The sequence below is a fragment of the Ahaetulla prasina genome, chromosome 4 (genome assembly GCF_028640845.1).
Source record: "Ahaetulla prasina isolate Xishuangbanna chromosome 4, ASM2864084v1, whole genome shotgun sequence".
In the NCBI taxonomy this organism is placed as follows: domain Eukaryota; kingdom Metazoa; phylum Chordata; class Lepidosauria; order Squamata; family Colubridae; genus Ahaetulla; species Ahaetulla prasina.
In genome coordinates this window covers 148,044,103-148,065,585 of record NC_080542.1, presented here as the reverse complement: position 1 = coordinate 148,065,585, position 21,483 = coordinate 148,044,103, and the positions used below count along the sequence as shown (strand labels likewise).

Here is a 21,483-nt window from a genome sequence, read left to right as displayed (position 1 = left end):
ACCCCTCACTCCTACATAACCACAAAGCCTGAGGCAACAACCACAACGTTTGGCCGAGGGTCAGTAGCTTTCCTTTATCACACGCCTCCCCAGCTCTTTGGATTGACCCAATTCTGTGGGATCTCAAGAATTCCCCCCATACCCATGGACAGCGCACGGAGGGGTGTGTGTGTGTGTGTGTAGGGGGGGGAGGAGGCCACACCTGAAGCACCCCTTGAAATGATGTACCCCCTCGGCCGTGCCCGCATGGTTCCTCACCTTGCCCCTCCTACGGCTTGCATGCAATGCACGGGGTACCCCCAGCCTGTCCCCTCAAATGGCAATCAGTGGGACGCAGCCCAACCCCACCCCTCCCTCGCCACGCATCAAATGGCAATCAGTGGGACGCAGCCCAGCCCCACCCCTCCCTCGTGGCACACCATAGGGGCCACGAACGTCCAGCGGTTGCTCTCCGGGTCGTACATTTCTACCGAGCTGAGGTTGGACTGTCCGTCGTAGCCGCCCACGGCGTACAAGCGGCCGCAGGTGGTGATCAAGGAGACACGGCTGCGACGGGTGTTCATGGGCACCAGCAGGTACCACTGATCGGAGGCTGAATTGTAGACCTCGGCGGCACTGAGGAAGGCCGAGCCATCGTAGCCCCCGCAGGCGAAGAGCTTGCTGCCCAGGGAGGCCGCCCCGTGCCGACAACGCTTGTTCGACATGCTGGCCACGCTGTGCCACGAGGCGGTGTGGGGATTGTAGTATTCCACCTGGAGGCAGGGACAAAACCACGGGTCAGCAGAGGGCAGACGGACGCGACAGAGGTCAGAGAGGGGGATCAACTTCCAGAAAGGACGCGCAGCTATTTGGAGGGGCAACAAGGCCTTGGAGGCAGTTTTGAAAGAGAAAGAGAGAGAGAAAGAAAGAGAGAGGGAGAGAGAGAGAAAGAGAGAGGGAGAGAGAGAGAGGGAGAGATCAAATTCTTCAGGCGTTTATACCCTGACTTTGTTATTAATAAATAATCGGGGATGGCAAACATCTTATAATAGGCCTTTTGTCTCCTATTTTCCCTAAAACAACAACCCTGCGAGTTGACTGGCTGTCTCAGCCCCAACCTAGCTACTTTTCATGTCAAAGGCGGGACTAGATTTCCCAGTCTCCTGGTGATTGGCCCAAAGTCACCCAACTGGATTTTGTGGCTAACGTGGGACTAGAATTCACTTTCTCCTGGTGACTGGCCTAAAGTCACCCCGTGGCTTTTATGCCTAAAGTGGGATTAGAACTCACCGTCTCCCGGTGACTGGCCCAAAGTCACCCAGTCGGCTTTCATACCTAAAACAAGACTAGAACTCACCGTCTCCTGCTGATTGGCCCAAAGTCACTCAGCGGCTTTCGCACCTAAGGCGAGACTAGAACTCCCCGTTTATAACTAACCCCTAAATAAATAGTAAATAACAAAATAATAAGTTACGCTGCCTGAAAAAAACCAATAAGTTAACAGCTTCAGGGTTCTGCTCCAATCCTTCTCTTTTAGAGAAATGCTGGTTTTTAACAGAATAACAGAATCGGAAGGGACCTTGGAGGTCGTCTAGTCCAACCCGCTGCTCAGGCAGGAGACCCTATCCCACGTCCGTCAGAGGAACGGTTGTCAAATCTCTCTCTAAAAATCTCCAGCGTTGGAGCATCCGATTATTAGGGACGGGCCAGAAATAAACGACAGTCCAAAAACAGACTTACGCTATTGAAGATTTGCAAGCCATCGTGTCCGCCGGAGACGAAGATGCGGCCTTCAAAGACGGTGACGCCGGCCGCACTGCGGTTGGAGCTCATAGGGGTCACCACCGTCCACCTTCACAAGGTCAGCAAAGGAGAGGGGGGAAGTTGCGGCAGTGGCAACACACACCTCACAAAAAGTATTCAAAGATACTCACTTGTCTGTCTCGGGCGAATAGGCCTCCACCGAATTCAGGGAGGAGGTGCCGTCGTAGCCCCCGCAAACATAGATCTGTCCGTCTAGAACTACAGTTCCCATCGCACTGAAACAGGGCAGAAACCAGAAACTTTCAGAATGACCGACTTTAATAGCGCACTTTAAAGAACTGTGGCTCAACCGTCATGACTTTAAGGGGGGAGGACTTCCACTCCCAGAATCCCCCAGTCGGCTCTGCTTTAAGAGGGGAGGACTTCCACTCCCAGAATCCCCCAGCCGGCTCTGCTTTAAGAGGGGAGGACTTCCACTCCCAGAATGCCCCAGCCGGCTCTGTTTTAAGAGGGGAGGACTTCAATTCCCAGAATCCCCCAGCCAGCATGGATTGGGGACCCTTCCTGACCGTTGGGAAGCCCACCCCAACACGCACCTCCGTTTGCTGTTCATGCTGCCCCCTCTGGACCACGAATCGGTCTCGGGGTCGTAGATCTCCACGGTGCTCAGCCGCCACTGCCCGTCGTATCCCCCAATGGCGTACAAGAGTCCATTCACCACGGCCACGCCCACCCGGCTGCGGGGCGTGGTCATTGGCTGGCACTTCTCCCAGTGGTTGGCTACGGGGTCAAAGACTTCCACCACGTTCAGCGAGTCTCCTGCGTAGAAATTTGCTGCTGGCATTTTAAAAAGCGATCGGCAAAACTGACCGTTTGCGTGCGGTCAGCCTTAACTCTCTCTAAAGTAAGAATGCGCTGCAGGTAGCCCTCGACTTACGACCATGACGGATTCCAAAGATTTTCACTGTGAAGCAAGACGATTAAGTGAGCTGTCTCATTTTACGACCTCTCTTGCCGTAGTTGTTAAGTGAATCGCTGCGGTTGTTAATTTAGTACAGGCATGAAAGCTGGCTGGGTGACTTTGGGCCAATCACCAGGAGGCAGCGAGTTCTAGTTTTTGCCCAAAACCAGGCAAAAACACAAAAATGATCCATTAAAGTTTCCTCAATTATGGCAGCATTCACTTCATTACAGCAGATTCACTCAACAATCATGGTGACTCACTTAGTGACTGCTGCATTAAAAAAAAAAAAGTTATAAACTCGGATCGATCCAGGGAGGAGCTGCTTTAGGAATGTCATGACTAAAGACCATCACTGGCAAGTTTTGTTAATGGTCGTAAATCGAGGATTACCTGTCTAGACCTCGGGTGCTGGCGGAATTGAAATTTACCTGCTGAATTGAGTCCTCCCACCGCGTAGATCAAACCGGGGATGGAGGTGCAGCAACGGGGCCGGGTCTTGAAATCGAGGAGAGGTCGCTGGCGCTCCGGCATGAGGTGGTAGTCTTTGGCTTCATCCACAAGGTCCCTAAAAGAAGAATAAAAGTTGGAAGGGACCTTGGAGGTCATCTATTCCAACCCCCTGGTTTAAGCAGGAGACCCTTAACAGAATTACAGAGTTGGAAGGTACCTCGGAGGTCATCTATTCCAACCCCCTGCCCAAGCCAAAGACCCCTTACCGAATCATAGAATGTTAAAGAGATGGAAGGGGCCTTGGAGGTCATCTAGTCCAGCCCCCTGCTCAAGGAGACCCTTTACATAGAATTACAGTGTTGGAAGGTACCTCCGGGGTCATCTAGTCCAACCCACTGCTCGACCAGGAGACCCTATCCCAACTGGCTGTCCAATTTTTTTTTTTCTTGACAAACTTCCAGTGATGGAGCCAGGAAAATAGCTGAGCCAAGCTGACGAATACAATTCTTGTGGTGCCTTTCATAAAACCTTATACTCAGGGGGAACCCTTGAGATCATCAAGGCCAGCCTTCATTCCACGCAGAAATAGGATTAAAAGGCCCATGATTATGGGTAAGGACGAAAACCGGTATCTCCCGATTTAAAATATAGAGATGCCAATTTAGAAAGACCAGCATTTCATTCTATACGAAATGATTGCCTTTTTATATTTGCATTTCTGTGTACGAATATACCATATACTATGTAGTAAACATACTGTGTAGTATATACCAGGGGTCTCCAACCTTGGTCCCTTTAAGACTTGTGGACTTCAACTCCCAGAGTTCCACAGCTTTGCAAAGCTGGCTGTGGAACTCTGGGAGTTGAAGTCCACAAGTCTTAAAGGGACCAAGGTTGGAGACCCCTGGTATATACTACACAGTATAACATATACAAACTGTTTCCGTCTTCCGTATTCTTTGCCTTGAAATATTTCTTAAAGCATCCAGATCGCGCTCAGTTATGCATTTTTAAAGATTGCTGGCTTTATTACGGAGGGATTTTATTTATTTATGGATTTTATTTATTTTGTTGTCAGAAGGAAGTGCGGTGACGAATAATAATAGCCAGATCGCCATAAGAAGCACAGCACGAGCAAATAACCCCGAATGCTGAATACATTAGCTTTTAAATCAAAGCCACTGAATTATTTAATCCCCGTTAATAATTGCGAGATTTCCAGCAGAGCGCTACAGGGAATTTTCACCGAGAGACCGAAAGGGAGACTGAGGCACCCGATTCCTGCTGGATGAACTACCCTCAAAGCAAGCAAAAGGCCAAGAGGTTGCAAAATGGAAAGAAAGTTGTTTGCGTTTCCATCGGTTTCGTTTCACAATTACACAAAGTTGCATCCCATTGTAAAAGGCCTAACTAACACCAATAGATGCAAACTTGGAGTTACTTGTAAAAATGCAGGTTAACTGAAGCGGGGAGTTTGGGGGAGGGGGGAGGGGGAAGGAGGGGAGATGTTTGTTAAAATTTTGTAAAACTTTTTTAATAAAAAAAAAACCAAACACGTTAATCCTGGACTTACGACCACAATGGAGCCCAAAATTTCCACTGCTAAGCCGGACAGCTGTGAAGTGAGTTTTACCCCCCGATATACAACCTTCCTTGCCACAGTTGTTAAGCGAATTACAACAATCATTAATTTAGTGACACGGTCGTTAAGTGAATCGGGCTTCCCCCTTGATTTTGCTCGTCAGAAGGTCGCAAAAGGAGATCACGTGGCAGCCCCCCCTCCCGGGACACGGCAAACGTTCGAAGTTACAACAGCTCTAAAGAAAATGTGATTTATGAACGTTTTTCAGATTTACGGCTGTTGCAGCATCCCCTGATGGTCACCTGATCAAAGCTCAAGACCCTTGGCAACTGACTTGTACTTATGACGGTCACAGAGTCCCGAGGGTCATGCGATCCCCTTTTGTGACCTTCTGATGAGCAAAATCAATGGGGGAGTCAGATTCACTTAACAACCACGTGAGTAACTCGAACAACGGCAGGGATTCACTTAACAAGAGTGGCCAGGACGGTCACAAAATGAGGCAAAACTGAAACTTTCTCACTTTGTGACGGAAATTTGTGGTCATAAGTCAAGGACGACTTGTAGGCTGTCTCTTGGCAGAACAGTAGCACAACCATAGGATCCTTCCCTCCCTCCCTCTTTTAACCCTCCTACTTTCCTCTCCTTTTTTCTTCCTTGCTCCCTTCCTTCCTTCCCTCCATCATCCCCCTTCCTTCCTTCCTATCTTCCTTTCTCCTCTCCCTCCTTCCTTTTCTTCCTTTCTCCCTCCCTTTCTTCCTCTTTCCTCCCTCCCTTCCTTCATAACTGCCCATCTCACACTGTGACCAGTATACCACAAAACCCGAGGCAAACTCCTGTTAGTGTGTGTGTGTGTGTGTCGTGTGTGTGTTCTGAGGCCCTCCAACTGGGTCTTTTGTGCAGCCCACCTGCACTTGTAGCAGTTGCGGACGAGGTCATCCTGCTGCACGCGGTCAGACAGGAACTGTGGCCGGCAGAGGGGCAGCCGGATTCTGGACAGGAGCTCCGGCAGGAAGGCCTCCCGCTGTTCCCGGTCGTACCTGATCCAGGACAGAGCAGCTTCGTAGACCTGGCGGGAGAGAGAGAGAGAGAGAGAGAGAGGGAGGGAGGGAGGGGAGAGAGAGAGAGGAGGGAGGAGAGAGGAGAGAGGAGAGAGGAGAGAGAGAGAGGAGGAGGGAGGAGAGAGAGAGAGAGAGAGGAAGAGAGGGAGGGAGGGAGGAGAGGGAGAGCGGGAGGTAGGGGGAGAAAGGGAGGGAGAGAGAGAGAGGGAGAGAGAGAGGGAGGAGGAAGAGAGAGAGGAGAGAGAGAGAGGGAGGAGAGAGAGGAGGGAGAGGAGGAGGAGGAGGGAGAGAGAGAGAGAGAAGGAGGGAGAGGAGGGAGAGAGAAGGAGGGAGAGAGAGGAGAGAGAGAGAGAGAGAGGGAGGGAGGGAGAGAGAGAGAGAGAAGGAGGGAGAGGAGGGAGAGAGAGAGAAGGAGGGAGAGAGAGAGAAGGAGGGAGAGAGAGGGAGAGAGAGGGAGAGAGAGAGAGAGAGAAGGAGGGAGAGAGAGAGAGAGAGAGAAGGAGGGAGAGGAGGGAGAGAGAGAGAAGGAGGGAGAGAGAAGGAGGGAGAGAGAGAGAAGGAGGGAGAGAGAGGGAGAGAGAGAGAGGGAGGAGAGAAAGAGGGAGGGAGGTAGAGAGAGAGAGAGAAGGAGGGAGAGAGAGGGAGAGAGAGAGAGGGAGGAGAGAAAGAGGGAGGGAGGGAGAGCGAGAGAGAGGAGAGAGAGTGGGGGGAGCTCAGCATACACAGGAGCAGCTTCCAGGACAAAGAAGGCTCTGCGCGGGACACCCCGGCCCCCTGCTTTGATCACACCACAATTCAGACCAAAATTTATGTCACTAAGGGAAACACGTGTTAAGTGAGTTTTTCCCCCCATCTGCCAACTTTCTTGCAGTAGTTATTAAGTGAATCACAGGGGTTGTTAAGTGAACAACCTGGTTGCTAAGTGAATCTGGCTTCCCCGTTGATGTTGCATGTCGCAAAAGGGGATCACGTGATCCCAGCACACTGTGACAGTCGTAAATATGAGCCACTTGCCAGAATTTTGGTCACGTGACCATAGTGATGCTAAAATGGTCGTAACTTTTTTTCAGTGCCAATGTAACTGAGTGGCCACTAAATGAACTGTTGTAAGTCGAGGACTGCCTGTACAGTATTTATGCCTGTCTTAGCACCTCCATGGTCCCGTCGTAAAACACAGGTAGTCCTCGACTTACATTTCATTTAGTGACCGTTCAAAGTTACAACAGCACTGAAAAAGTTTACAGTGGTTGTGTTTTTCACACTTACGACCGCTGCAGCATCCCTTTGGTCATGTGATCAATGTTCCATAATCAAAAATTGTCGGCTTGGCAACTGACTCGTATTTATGACGGTTGCAGCGTCCTGGGGTCACGTGATCTCCTTTTGCGACCTTCTGAGAAGCAAACTCAATGGGGAAAGTCTGACTCACTCAACAACCATGTTAACTTACTTTACAACTGAAGTGGTTCACTTAACAACCGTGGCAAGAAAGGTTGCAAAACGGGGGCAAAGGTCAACGGAAATTTGGGGGGGAGGGGGGCTCAATTATGGCGAAAGAAAGTCAAGGTTGTCAGTTACCATATTTAGCAACGTCGTAACTTCGAATGGCTGTTAAATGAATCGGCATTAAGTCGAGAGCTACCTCTACAGAATAACAGGGTGTGTGAACAATTGAACTTTCAGGGAATTTACACTTTTGTATCTAAAGAGTGTGTGCAGGTAGTCCGATTTACGACCATTCATTTAGTGCAGGGGTCTCCAACCTTGGTCCCTTTAAGACTTGTGGACTTCAACTCAACAAAGCTGGCTGAGGAACTCTGGGAGTTGAAGTCCACAAGTCTTAAAGGGACCAAGGTTGGAGACCCATGGTTTAGTGAGTGTTTAAAGTTTAGCTGGCTGGGGAATTCTGGGAGTTGAAGTCCAACAGGCTTAAAGTTGCCCTGGTGTAGTTGGTTTAAAAACAAAACAAGTGAGGGCGGGGGAAAACGAAAACCCGAAGCGTATTTCAGGATTTGGAAGGGTCCCACCTGCTCCTCCATCTTCACGTGGAGTTCATCCCTAGAAATCAGCTCCAGGACATCTTCGTAAGGCAGAGCCAAGAATTCCTCCGACATGGAGACCTCCACGAAATGCTGGTGGACGAAGCGGTTGGCTGCATCGTACAGGAGGGCGCACATCATGGTCTCCGCAAACTGGCGCACGCCCAAGCAGTTCTTGGGGTGGAGCCTTCGGACAGCAGACAGAGATGGAGAGAAAGAGAGGGAAAGAGAGAGAGAGGGTTGAGCGGAAAACATCTGGCCAAGCCATGTGTGTGTTTGTGTGTCTGGGTGTGCATCACCGCCAAATCGTCTTGCACAGTGGGTATTGGCAGGTTAATTCTCCTCTAAGCCCTATCTGGGGATTGGCCTATGGTTTATTCCTGACATTAGTGGGCAGCAAAAATATCCTTTTGGGTGAGGCGAGATTTCCTCTTGGCCTCCTCTCCAAAGGCTAACCTGAGCTGCAAAGGAGAGGAGCGAAGGCTGCCATCTACTGGGATAATGTGGCATGACGTGCAAATGGCCTTGGGGGAAGGAAGGGAAAAGGATGAGGAAACCATTAGATAAGGGAGACAGGAGCTCCCCAGTCAGAAGGAGAAGTAGCTAAAGAAGGACCGATCTTAATGGATCAGTCGGATAACCCCCAACTCCTGGGAATCTCAAATGCCTCATTTGATCCCTTCCTGTGCAGAGGGGAGTGGTTGGCACGAATCCCTTCGTCCTGAGGCTGCGTTTGGGGAAAACACCATGGCGGCAACACCGTTTCGCCAAAAACAATCATTTTTGTCCAGTTTTCGGCAAACCGACGGTCTGTTTTAATAACCACGGTGAAAAAGTTGCAAAATCACAACAGGCCTGCTTTACGGCTGCCACAACCCTAGACTCTATGAGGGTCGTAACTCGAGGGCTACCTGCAATGTAAATTTCCTTGGTATTTCTGGCCCCGGGATATTGGAAATTCAAAAATAAGACTGGACCAAGGGGGTACATAGAAGGCAGGTGAGGGCTAACCTTTTTGCTGTCGCATGCCAAAAGGGGAGGGAGGGGGAGGCGGGTTTCCATCATGCGTGTGCCCACACCCATAATTCAATGCACCCCGCATTTTTTTTTTTGCATCCGCGCTCACCTCTCTTTGAGGAAGGAGCAACAGGCATCCTTGATGTTCTGCAGCTGCAGGAAACTGGCTCCCATCAAGAGGGACTGGACATTTTGCTGGTCTATGGCCAAATGACCATTGTAGGCAAAATTGATCAGAGCTTCCAGTGCGCTAAAAGGGGTCAAAGAAGGGCCGATAGTTATATCGCCTACTTAATTAAATTCATTTAAAGGACCGCTTCACGGAAAGTGACGTGGAGAGCAGTGTGCAAATACCCAGTTTTAGTAACCCAAGCCATCCGTAATACGTGTATCGCTACATAATTCAGAATTCTTGGTCAAATGGGAGACCCTTGCCGATTCTAGATCTTCGTCACATCATGCTTCTGGTCCTCAAGAAGGTAGATATCAATTAGAATACAATAGAATAGAATTCTTTATTGGCCAAGTGTGTTTGGACACACAAGGACACAACATTTAATCTGATGTTTTATTTTGTATCCTATATGTATTTTTATTTTGCCTGTGAACCGCCCTGAGTCCTTAGGGAGATAGGGCGGTATATAAATATGAATAAATAAATAAATAAATAAATAAGGAATTTGTCTTAGTGCATATGCTCTCAGTGTACATAAAAGAAAAGATACGTTCATCAAGGTGCAACACTTAATGGTAGTCATAGGGTACAAATAAGCAATCAGGAAACAATCAATATCAATATAAATCGTAAGGATACAAGCAACAAAACCACAATTTCTCCTATGAAAGGTGGCAGTCAAACATATTTTCTAATTGCTAGTTACCTCTTACATAGGAAATTCAGAGGGGGGGGGAGGAGGAGGAGGAGGAGGAGGAGGAAGAGGAAGAGGAGAACTTGGTTGTTTTCTTGCAGATAGAATGGGAATAGGAATAAGAATAGAATAGAATGGACACTAATTGGCATGCATTAAAATGAAATTTCATTGCAGGCAGCTCTCAAAGGCCACCACCTTCAATATACACTAAATAAACATGACTAAATAAATACAAAATTATGTATATACCCGCTTATATTATAGGACAAACAACACAGTCAGATGTGTACATGGCGAGAAAAATGAACCTCGCAAGTGTACCAGGCGGAAGGCGTAGAGAGCAAAGACGTTTCATGTCTGAATTAGGTAACACCATCAGTGCCAGAGGCAAACCATGCTCCCTTCTAGCACTGATGATGTTCCCTAGGTAGGTCATGAAACGTCTGTAAGAGAGAAACAAAGCTCAGAGAAAGCCAGTCCTCCTCCTCCTCCTCCTCTCCACAACCCTCTTCTCTTCTAGCACTGATGATGTCACCTAGTCGGGTCGTGAAACGTCTGCAAAAAAACCACCCAGCTCGGACAGCACCAAGCACCCCACAATAAAATAGAATTTGGCCCATCCCAAGGTGGGTGGGATGGGGGAAATGTCCTCAGCCTCCAACCCTCCGCTCTACCTCGGATCCAAGCCCTGCATGGCGATTTCCTCCTGCTTGCATTCCATCATATCATTGGTGAACATGGCGTGGAAGTAAGGAATGGAGGCTGCCAGGACGATGCGATGAGCGCTGAATTTGTGGTCTCCCACCTAAACAGGAACAGAAGCAGACAGGAATCAATTCTTCGACTCGCAGCTCGAAGGGAAGGGGCTAAAAGTCTCGTCTTGTCTGCAAGCTCTTCCAGTTTTTTTCTGTTTCTTTTTAAATTAAAAAACGAAAGACACTCTCAAATCCAAATCAATTCATGGTGAATGAAAAAATGTTGGCAGGCCCGTGTCGTTTTCTCTCTCTCTTTTTTTGGAAACAATAAATATTGGTTTGCAATTTTGCATTTTCTTTGTGCCTTTTTCCCCCCCTCCCCTGAATTTCTGTCTGGGTTTTTGGACTGGGCTCTCTTCCAACTGCCGACCACGCCTGACCCAGCTTAGCTTGGGGTGATCATCCAAGGTTGACAAAATGGTGCCAAGCATCTTCGCTCGGGGTAAGACCAAAAAAAAAAAAAAAAAAGGCCTTGTTTTTATTAAAGAAAGATTGCTAGCCGGATTAAATCGCTTTCTCTAACATGCCAGCCTGCATTTGAGCTACATTCGGCTTATTTAACTCCAGTTTATAGGAAGATAAATACATTAAAAACAAAACAACAACCCAGTAACGTTCGAAATGCAAAGGTTTGTAGCAGGGTTTGCAATCCGGCACCGTCCCAGATACAAAAACCCTGACATATGTACACAGGTAAGTCCTTGAATTGCAACTGTTCATTTAATGACCATTCGAAGTCACAGCAGCACTGAAGAAAGTGTCTTATGACCGCTTTGCACACTTACGGCCGCTGCAGCCTCCCTGTGGTGGTCACAGGATCACAATTCGGACGCCGCTTTTTTTTTTTTTTAACATTTATATCCCGCCCTTCTCCGAAGACTCAGGGCGGCTTACAGTGTGTAAGGCAATAGTCTCATCCTATTTGTGTATTTATATACAAAGTCAACTTTATTGCCCCCAACAATCTGGGTCCTCATTTTACCTACCTTATAAAGGACGGAAGGCTGAGTCAACCTTGGGCCTGGTGGGACTTGAACCTGCAGTAATTGCAGGCAGCTGTGTTTAATAACAGGCTTCTTACAGCCTGAGCCACACCGCTTGGCAACTGACTCGTATTTATGACGGTCGCGGTGTGCCAGGGTCACCTGAACCCGCTTTTACGACCTTCTGACAAGCAAAGTCAATGCAGAAAGCCAGATTCACTTAACAGCCGGGTGACTAACTTAACGACCGCAGCGATTCGCTTGATTAACGGGAGGCAAGAAAGGGTGTAAAATGGAGCAAAAGAAATGTCTCGCTTAACAGAACCTTTTGAGCTCAATTATGGTCGTAACTTGAGGACCCACCCACCCCCCAGGTCAGTCTGATCGCCTGTCATGGCCGAAAGAATAATTATTCTGCAATAATTCTGATTTTGCCTTGCAGGGATACGGTCTGGTTGTGCATGCCCCGTAATTGGCTGGTTTGCCACTTCTAGTGTACTTTAATTATATTTTATTAAATCTACCCCTGGATTTTTGGCAGAAGCTACGGCCACTCGTCACTCCTCCGCACTGTCTCCCCTCTCAAAGCTTTTATATCTCAAGGCCAACGCAAAATCTCTTTTTCTAAGAAGGACGCTTCAGAGAGCTCATCTCAAGCTTTGGGTTATTATATTAACGAAAGCAAAATTGCAAAAATGCCCTGCTATGAAAACAATCAAAGGCATCGCTGTAGCTGCAATGGTGGCCATACCTCTCGAGGGTCCTATGCCCTGGGGCAGGGGTCTCCAACCTTGGCAACTTTAAGCCTGGAGGACTTCAACTCCCAGAATCCCCCAGCCAGCAAAGCAAAGCAAAGCTGGCTGGGGAATTCTGGGAGTTAAAGTCCTCCAGGCTTAAAGTTGCCAAGGTTGGAGACCCCTGCCCTGGGCTGCCTTGCACACTCGGTGGTGCAACCAACAGGGAGAAATTACAATACCAGCTTGCAATGTTCTCACTCCTTTGAAGGAGAAAAGGAAGCAAAGCCAAGGGCTCCAGCGAAGCTCAGGCCGCTGCGACCCATCGCTCTAGGGCTTTTCAACTATGGGGTGGGGGTGGGGGCCCTCACAGAAAAAAGACTCGGCAGTATCAATAGAAGAGCATATTTTGTAGCTCAGGGTTGAAATGTGGGGTCCTTGGCGCTCTCCGAGCTGGGTGGCTTCCTTGCAGACGTCTCACCACCCAACTAGGTAACATTATCAGGGCTCGAAGGGAGGAGGCGTTTGCAGAGAGGAAGAGGAGGAACGACTGTGGGTTCTTCGTGCTGTGTGGTTTCCTTGCAGACGTTTCATGACCCAACTAGGGTAACATCATCAGTGCTAAAAGAGAGGAAAGTCTGCAGGGGGCAGGAGGAGAAGGAGGAATAGGGGTAGTTCTTGGGGCTCTTTGTGGTTTTCTTGCAGCCTAACCAAGGAACCGCTAAAAACATTGACCGGGCGAGCCACTTGTTCATAAACAGAGAGCAACCCCCACACACTCCTTCGAGCCCAGATGACGCTCCCTAGTTGGGCCATGAAATTTCTGCCAAGCCAACTACCCAACTCAGAGAGCACCCAAGATCGGTCACGTTGCCAGAGAAGACGGGCTGTTCAGTTTCCTGAAACCTGAAATGGGCTTCCGAAACCAGACGAATCTTTCCTGGGTTCCCCACCCACCCCCCGGGATCTCCTGTGCTAGGCAGGCAATGATGAGCCAGGTAAAAAGAAAACGGGAATCCAATAGGAGCTATTTATGCCCGGGGGAAAACCAAAAGATGTCTAAAATTGCCCGCTGAATCAGAATTACAGAGCAAGTCCTCTCTCAAGGAGAAGTGGTCCATTTAGTTCAGCGGGTCTCCAACCTTGGTCCCTTTAAGACTTGTGGACTTCAACTCCCAGAGCCCACAAGTCTTAAAGGGGCCAAGGTTGGAGACCCCTGTTCTAAATAACAACAAAACTGAATGCACAACACAATCAAAGGCTGGTGTGTGTGAGAGTGTATGTGTGGGGCAAGGGTCTTATTAATGGGTGGGGTGGGGCCCTCACAGAAAAAAGACTCGGCAGTATCAATAGAAGAGCATATTTTGTAGCTCAGGGTTGAAATGTGGGGTCCTTGGCGCTCTCCGAGCTGGGTGGCTTCCTTGCAGACGTCTCACCACCCAACTAGGTAACATTATCAGGGCTCGAAGGGAGGAGGCGTGTGCAGAGAGGAAGAGGAGGAACGACTGCGGGTTCTTCGTGCTGTGGTTTCCTTGCAGACGTTTCATGACCCAACTAGGGTAACATCATCAGTGCTAAAAGAGAGGAAAGTCTGCAGGGGGCAGGAGGAGAAGGAGGAATAGGGGTAGTTCTTGGGGCTCTTTGTGGTTTTCTTGCAGCCTAACCAAGGAACCGCTAAAAACATTGACCGGGCGAGCCACTTGTTCATAAACAGAGAGCAACCCCCACACACTCCTTCGAGCCCAGATGACGCTCCCTAGTTGGGCCATGAAATTTCTGCCAAGCCAACTACCCAACTCAGAGAGCACCCAAGATCGGTCACGTTGCCAGAGAAGACGGGCTGTTCAGTTTCCTGAAACCTGAAATGGGCTTCCGAAACCAGACGAATCTTTCCTGGGTTCCCCACCCACCCCCCGGGATCTCCTGTGCTAGGCAGGCAATGATGAGCCAGGTAAAAAGAAAACGGGAATCCAATAGGAGCTATTTATGCCCGGGGGAAAACCAAAAGATGTCTAAAATTGCCCGCTGAATCAGAATTACAGAGCAAGTCCTCTCTCAAGGAGAAGTGGTCCATTTAGTTCAGCGGGTCTCCAACCTTGGTCCCTTTAAGACTTGTGGACTTCAACTCCCAGAGCCCACAAGTCTTAAAGGGGCCACGGTTGGAGACCCCTGTTCTAAATAACAACAAAACTGAATGCACAACACAATCAAAGGCTGGTGTGTGTGAGAGTGTATGTGTGGGGCAAGGGTCTTATTAATGGGTGGGGGTGTGGAGGTGGGGTGTAGAGAAATCTCTTTGGAGCATTTGCTGAAGCATCTGGACTTTGCAGAAGGGGCATCTTAGCAGCCACTTTCCTCCAGCTCTAAAAAAAAAACACCTCCCTTACTCAGGCTGCAGTTTTTTGAGCAACCAGCCAGCCAGCCTGCCTGCCTGGCGAGCCTTTGGCAGCGGGAGGAGAGACCGTCACAATCTGGAACACTGGACGCAACCCAGAGAGCTTATTTTGTCAGACGGAGGTCAAGGCGAAGTATCTGAGCCAGAAGAATCCAAGGGAACGGATGTACGAAAAGTGGGGGGGGAGACCGCGCAAGGAGAGGCAGTTTGGCCTGAGGGTGCTTGGCTCAGAAACTGGCACACAGGGAGTTCTAGTCCCACTTTAGGCATGAAAGCCGGCTGGGTGACTTTGGGCCGCTCACCGGGAGATGGTGAGTTCTAGTCCTGCCTTTGGCATGAAAACCGGCTGGGTGACTTTGGGCCAATCTCCAGGAGATGGTGAGTTCTAGTCCCTGCTTAGACATTAAAGCCGGCTGGGTTTGGGCTAATCACCAGGAGACAAGGAGTTCTAGTCCTGCCTTAGGCCTGGAAGCCATCTGGGTGATCTTGGGCCAGTTGCCCTCTCTCAACCCAGCCCACCTCACAGGGTTGTTGTTGTGGGGAAAAGAGAAGGAGGAAGCGTTAAGGTACGTTCTCCACCTTGAGTAGTAGACCAAAATATATAAAAACAGGTGGGATAAACTCGTCAGAGGCAGGAACAGCAGGGCACCTGAAAAAGAGCTCGGTGACTCATGAGTGAAAGCTGAAGAGGAAGGAAAAACATTGTGCAACTGCCAAAAAAAACTAAATAGCATCCTTGCTAACAAGAGAGAGACGACAACTCTTCACACCCGGAACATCAGCACCAGTTCTTGGAAATGCGTCTTGGAAAAAGGGACATTGAACAAAGAGGTGTCTAGTCAGAAATTAGGTATTTTTAGCCTGGAGACAGCACAACCTGTCCTGTGTCATTGCAGAACACAACACACATACACACACACAAAAGCTAAGCAACTACAGGTTGTCCTCAGCTTAAGACAACAACTGAGCCCAAACTTTGTCACTAAGTAGTACTGTTAATTTTTTCCTCATTTTACGAGGACTAACTGTGTGCCTTTTTGAAACCGACACAATTGTAAGCCGCCTAGAATTACCTTGAGATAAGATAGGTGGCATATAAATTTTATCAATAAATAAAAGAAATAGACCCCTGGATATTGTGCTTCTTAGAGGAGTTCAATCTTTACAGGTACTCATAGCCATGATTGGCCCCAAAATTTTTGTTGCTAAGTGAAACATTTGTTAAGTAGAATAGAATAGAATTTTTATTGGCCAAGTGTGATTGGACACACAAGGAATTTGTCTTGGTGCATATGCTCTCAGTGTACATAAAAGAAAAGATACCTTCATCAAGGTACAACATTTACAACACAAGTGAGTTTTGCCCCATTTTAAGACCTTGACACAACTGTTAAGTGAATCGCTGTGGTCGTTAACCTGGTTGCTGAGTGAATCTGGATTCCCCACAGACTTCGCTTGTCGGAAGGTCGCAAAAGGGGATCACATGATTCCCCGGGAACACTGTGACCGTCGTAAACATGAGTCAGTTGCCGAACATCCGAATTTTGGGCATATAACTCTGGGGTGACGTTAAGGGTAAAAAAGTCATGAACTGCTATAAAATGCAAGGAAATAGATTTCAGCTGGACAGCAGCTGAACGACCAGGAAGAGGGGTCAACCGCTTGGTATGAAGAATGGCTGCAGTAATTGGGGATGGCTAATTTAATGAAAAGAAGGACCAGGGGAGACACGATAGCAGTCTTCCAGTATTTGAGGGGCTGCCACAAAGAGGAGGAAGGGGTCAAGCTATTCTCCAAAGCACCTGAAGGCAGGAGAAGAAGCAGCAATGGATGGAAACTCATCAAGGAGAGAAGCAACCTGGAATTAAGAATAAACTTCCTAACAGGGAAGACAACGGAACTGCTTGCCACCAGACGTTGTGTGTCAGCCTCCCCATGCTGCATTTATTGTTTTTTTACTGATAGTTAATTGTTTTATTGCTGTCTCTTTTTTTTTTGCTAAGCATAGGTAGTGGGTAACTATTCCTGATTAGGGTCTAGCTGCTTCGCCTGTTATAAAATGGAGGACAGGGGTGGGTGGGAGGGAGGAAGGACAGAAACGAAACCTATATTCAGAAACGAAACTTATTGTGCGTGGGATTATTCGGAGGTATCCAAGGGGTTAGAAGGCAGGCTGATAACACTCGCAGCTAACGGTCCGTGCATACCAGAGAGATGAAGCCATCTGGAGATGCTCCTCACGTGGCATCGGTGAAGAAGATGGATTGGACAAGAACTTTGGAGGATTAATGTGAAAACTTCCAAGGTCTCTTCCAACTCTGGTGGAATCTCAGTTGCTGGAGGGCTGGAGGGCTTCGTGGTGGGAATGGGGTTGGCCTAAATGAGCTCTAAGGTCCATTCCAATCCTTTTATTTTCTGATTTTATGAAAGGGTTTATACCTCCTCTTTTTGGATAGATTGGGGGGGGGGGGAAAGCAAAATAATAGTATAACCTCAAGCACCAAAAACATAAAATTGGCCCCCCGACTAAGCATAGAAGCTTTTTCGTGCTTACAGACCGTACCGCATTAAAAAGCAGTGATGAGCTACTTATATAAACAATAAATGGATTCCGGAGGCTGAAAATAAGAATTGTGGGAAATGGCCTCCAAGGAGGCTTCCTAGAAACATTTAGCTGCTAGGAATAAAATTGTTGGACTTATCCCAAGGCTAATGGGTAATGTCTCCTGGACTTGTGAACAAACTACCTCCTAGCCCTGGTGATGTTACCTAGTTGGGTCATGAAACGTCTGCAAGAAAACCCTCAAGCTCAGAGAGTACCAAGGACCGCAGGGATATGTTTGCAAGAAATCAACCAAGCTCAGAAAACTTACCCCACAATTCTCCTCCTCTTCCTCTACCCTGCAACACCCCCCCTTCTAACACAGATGATATGACCTAATTGAGTAACGTCTGCAAGAAAACCACCCAGCTCAGAGAGCACCAAGGGACAACCCCCCCCCCCCTCACAGTTCAAATCTCCAGATTATTCTGTCTGAACAATAATTTTCTACATTTGGAGGATTTAAAAAACACAATGAAAACCTTTGATAAGCATCCCAAAGGTGCTTCCCCCTCCCCTCAAGAGGCAACTGGACTTTCTGGTTTTTCTTCGAAGATGTTTCGCTTCTCATCCAAGAATGGATGAGAAGTTCTTTGGGTGAAAAGCGAGATGTGGTTCAAAGGAAAACCAGAAAGTCCAGTTGCCTCTTGGGAAAAGCACCTTCAATATTGTCTGTCAAAGACCTCCACAGGTCTTTGACAGACAATATTGAAAAATCGCAGAACGGTGCCCACTCTGTCAAACCACCCTCGTTACTCTGGTGCAGTTAAAAACCTGACTAACAAAAAGAATTCCTCCTTCCGTGAGTCATTCAATTCTTGGAAGAATATCTTGCGTGCAAAGTTAACATATGCGACTGGAGACAAGGTACCAGAAACTGGGCTGCAATTAAAATCTAATTTTCACAGGCTTCTCCCCAAGAATATATAAAAACCAGGCATAATTATCAGCGGGGTTTTTATTTTATTTTTTACAGTCAAGCCTCTGTAAAGTAGCCTGCGACACATTCTTAAGAGATTGTGCGATGCACAAACGCACAAACTATGCCAGAGGGGCTACACCCGATATTTGGGACATTAATCATCTTGAAGATGACGTCATGCCCCGGAATGACATAAGGGAAGAAAATTGTGTCGGAAACAAAATTTTAATTGGCAAAGGCTGAAAAAGGAAAACCCTTCAAAGACAGCTAGTCCTGGACTTACAACCGTCCATTTAGTGACTGAAGTTACAACGGCACTGAAAGAAATGACATGATCGTTTTTCACACTTGCGACCGTTGTGATTATGTGATCAAAATTCAGACGTCCGGCAAATGACTCGTAATTATGACGGTCGCAGTATCCTGGGGTTACGCGATCCCCTTTTCCGACCTTCTGACAAGTAAAGTCAATGAGGAAGCCAGATTCACTTAACAACCATGTTACTCACTTAACAACTGCAGTGATTCACTTAACGATGTGTGGCAAGAAAGGTCATAAAATGGGGCAAAACTCAACAAATATCTCAGCTAGCAACTGATATTTTGGGCTCAATTGTGGTTGAAGACTACTTGCACAGGTATTTCTTTTATAATGTGATTTTTACAGGTAGCAGCATCCTAGTCAGGGTAGGTAGGAGGGTGTGTATTGGTAGGCAATTGTTCAATGACCTAATTTGTTTAATGACCGTCTCTGCACTAGAAAGAGTGCAGAGAAGGGCAATAAAGATGATGAGGGGACTGGAGGCTAAAGCATATAGAGAATGGTTGCTAGAATTGGGAATGGCTAGTTTAATAAAAAGGACTAGGGGAGACATGATGGCAGCCTTCCAGTATTTGAGGGGCTGCTACAGAGAGGAGGGGTCAAGCTATTCTCCAAAGCACCCGAGGGCAGGACAAGAAGCAACAGATGGAAACTCATCAGAGAGAGAAGCAACTAAGGAGCTAAGGAGAAATTTCTTAAGGACAATTAACCAGTGGAACAGCTTGCCACGAGAAGTTGTAAATGGTCCAACACTGGAAGTTTTTAAGAATAGATTTGTTACTTCCAGACGTTTTCTATTTAAGCTCCTAACATCATGGTGTAAATTGTTTGTCAAGAAATTTTAAGATTTGAAGTTCAATAAATTTAAAAAACAGCAAGTCTAAGAAATGGGGGTTTAGGGTCCTTTAAACTGGTGACAAGTTTTCAGCCCAAAGCCAATTATCCTCTGATTTTCTATCTAAAATTATGATCTATGACATTTATACTACAGGGGTCCTCGATTTACAACCACAATTGAGCCACAATTTTCCACTGCTATGCCAGACAAGTGTAAGTGTAAGTGAGCTGAGGCTCATTTTATGACCTATCTTGCCATGGTAAATGAATCATGCAGTTGTTAAAGGAATCCAGCTTCCCCAATGGACTCTGCTCGTCAGAAGGTCGCAGAAGGGAATCACGTGATCCTAGGACATGCAGCGATCATAAATATGAACCAGTTGCCAAGCCTCCAAATTTTGGTCACGTGACCACGGGGATGCTGCAAGGGTCGTAAGTGTGAGAAATGGTCACAAGTCACTTTTTTCAGCGTCGTCGTAACTTTGATCACTGAGCAGACGGTTGTAAGTCAAGTACCACCTGTACTTTTCTATCCCGCTGCCTTTACAGAGGAAACCTAGCAAGAAAAGATTGACTGATTTGGTCAATTTGTACTGCTCCCTGTTTCTTCCATGTGAGTCTGAGAGGCCGCACCTGCAGAAAACACAGCCACAATACAAACAACCTGTCCCAAAATGTAATCACTCACACAGACCCCACCCCAAAAAGCAGGGGTTTCCCCCCCCCCTAAGCTGCAATAGAAGGCACTCAATTTTGGTGATCCTCAGCAGCGATGGTGCTAAAATGAGGGGGTAGTCCTGCAAGGAATCAGAAAGGCTGCTGGGGGCATGAGCCGCCCCCCCCCACCCCCGCAGCCTTCTTTAGAGGTTAGAAGGTAACGCAGGATCCCTTCAGCCCCCCTCCATCTCCTCCTCCTCTGTAACCTCCTCCCCCTTCTAACACTGAAAATGTCACCTAGTTGGGTCATGAAACTTCTGCAAGAAAGCAGCCAAGCTCAGAAACCACCAAGGACCAAGGACCCTCCTCCTCTCCTTCCCTCCCACTCTCTTCCCCTTCCCTCCCACTCCGGTTTCTTCTCCCCTCCCCTCTCCTTCTCTCCCTGGCCTCCTTTTCTCCCCTCTGCTCCCTTCCTCCCCATTTCCTCCCCTCCTTCTTTTCCTCCCTTCCTTCCTTTCCTTCCCTTCTGCTCCTTTTCTTCCTCTCCTTCCCACCCTCCCACATTTCTCTCCTTTCCTTCTCCCTCCTTTCCTCTCCCTCCGCTTTTTCCTTCCCCTGCTCCTCTTCCATTCCTCCCTCCCCTTTTCCTCTCCTTCTCCCCGCCCTCCTTTCCTCCCCTCTGCTCCCCTCCCTCCCCTTTTCCTCTCCTTCTTTTCCTCTCCTCCTCCCTCCTTCCTTTTCCTCCCCTCCTCCCTCCTTTCCTTCCGCTCCTCTTCTACCCCCTCCCATATTTCTCCCCCATCCCCTCCTCCTCATAACCCACCCACCCACCCACCCACTTAGCACTGATGATGTTCCCTGGTCGGGTCATGAACGCTCAGAGAGCACCGACGCCCCCCCCCCCAGATATTGTAAATTGATCAGGTTCTTAAGCGGGGATGGTAGGTGGAGGGGGATGGGTGGGGAGAGCCCAGGAGCGCCCAAAGGTCATCCAAACGGTCCCCCCCTCCCCACTTCTCCCCCGCCTTGCCCTCTCCTCCCTAATCCTCCATACCCAGCCCCTCCTTCTTGCTCCCTCCTCCTCCCCTCAGGGTCCCCCTTCCACCTGTCAATCACGCCCCCCCACCCAACCCCGGGCCCACCTTGAGGGTCACGTCGCACAGCTTCCCCTGCCTCCTGATCTCGCCCATCACCCCGTAGCCGCGGCTGGGCAGGTCGCCCACCGAGAAGTGCACCAGGTCCTCCGGGTCCAGCTCCGGGTCCAGCCCGGCCGCTTCCAGCATCTCGTCGGCTTCCACGCGAAACCCGGCTCTGCCGGGATCAACCGTCCTGATCGCTCGCTCGCTCCTCGCTCGATGCGGTTTGGCTCCGCCCGGCCACCGTCGCCTCGCTGCCGGGAGATCGCCAGACCGGAAACCAGGCAGGCCCCGCCCCCTCGTTCCGCCCTCGCTCGGCGGAAGCGCCCGTCGCCGCGGCAACAGAGCCTACGGAAGAAGCCGTCGCCACGGCGACGGCGTGCTCCGCGCATGCGCCGTTACTCCTCACTCC

At 48.7% G+C, this 21,483-nt stretch overlaps 1 protein-coding gene across 3 annotated transcripts; it reads right to left on the bottom strand.

Annotated features, from left to right (window-relative positions):
- Positions 1 to 365: 365 nt before the first annotated feature.
- KLHL18 (kelch like family member 18) lies at positions 366 to 21,299 on the bottom strand. Of its 3 annotated transcripts, none has more exons than XM_058179952.1 (10): positions 21,078 to 21,299; positions 10,403 to 10,533; positions 8,966 to 9,106; positions 7,828 to 8,026; positions 5,648 to 5,808; positions 3,136 to 3,272; positions 2,340 to 2,577; positions 1,914 to 2,018; positions 1,720 to 1,831; positions 366 to 752 (listed from the first exon to the last, which is right to left on the bottom strand). In XM_058179952.1, the coding sequence occupies exons 1-10, from the start codon at positions 21,216 to 21,218 to the stop codon at positions 366 to 368; spliced, it is 1,752 nt and encodes a 583-aa protein (XP_058035935.1). In that variant the 5' UTR covers positions 21,219 to 21,299. The 3 variants fall into 3 exon arrangements, with proteins under 3 accessions (XP_058035935.1, XP_058035936.1, XP_058035937.1); XM_058179953.1 differs by having other exon boundaries at positions 2,340 to 2,562; XM_058179954.1 differs by lacking the exon at positions 1,720 to 1,831 and having other exon boundaries at positions 414 to 752.
- Between the last annotated feature and the right edge of the window lie 184 nt (positions 21,300 to 21,483).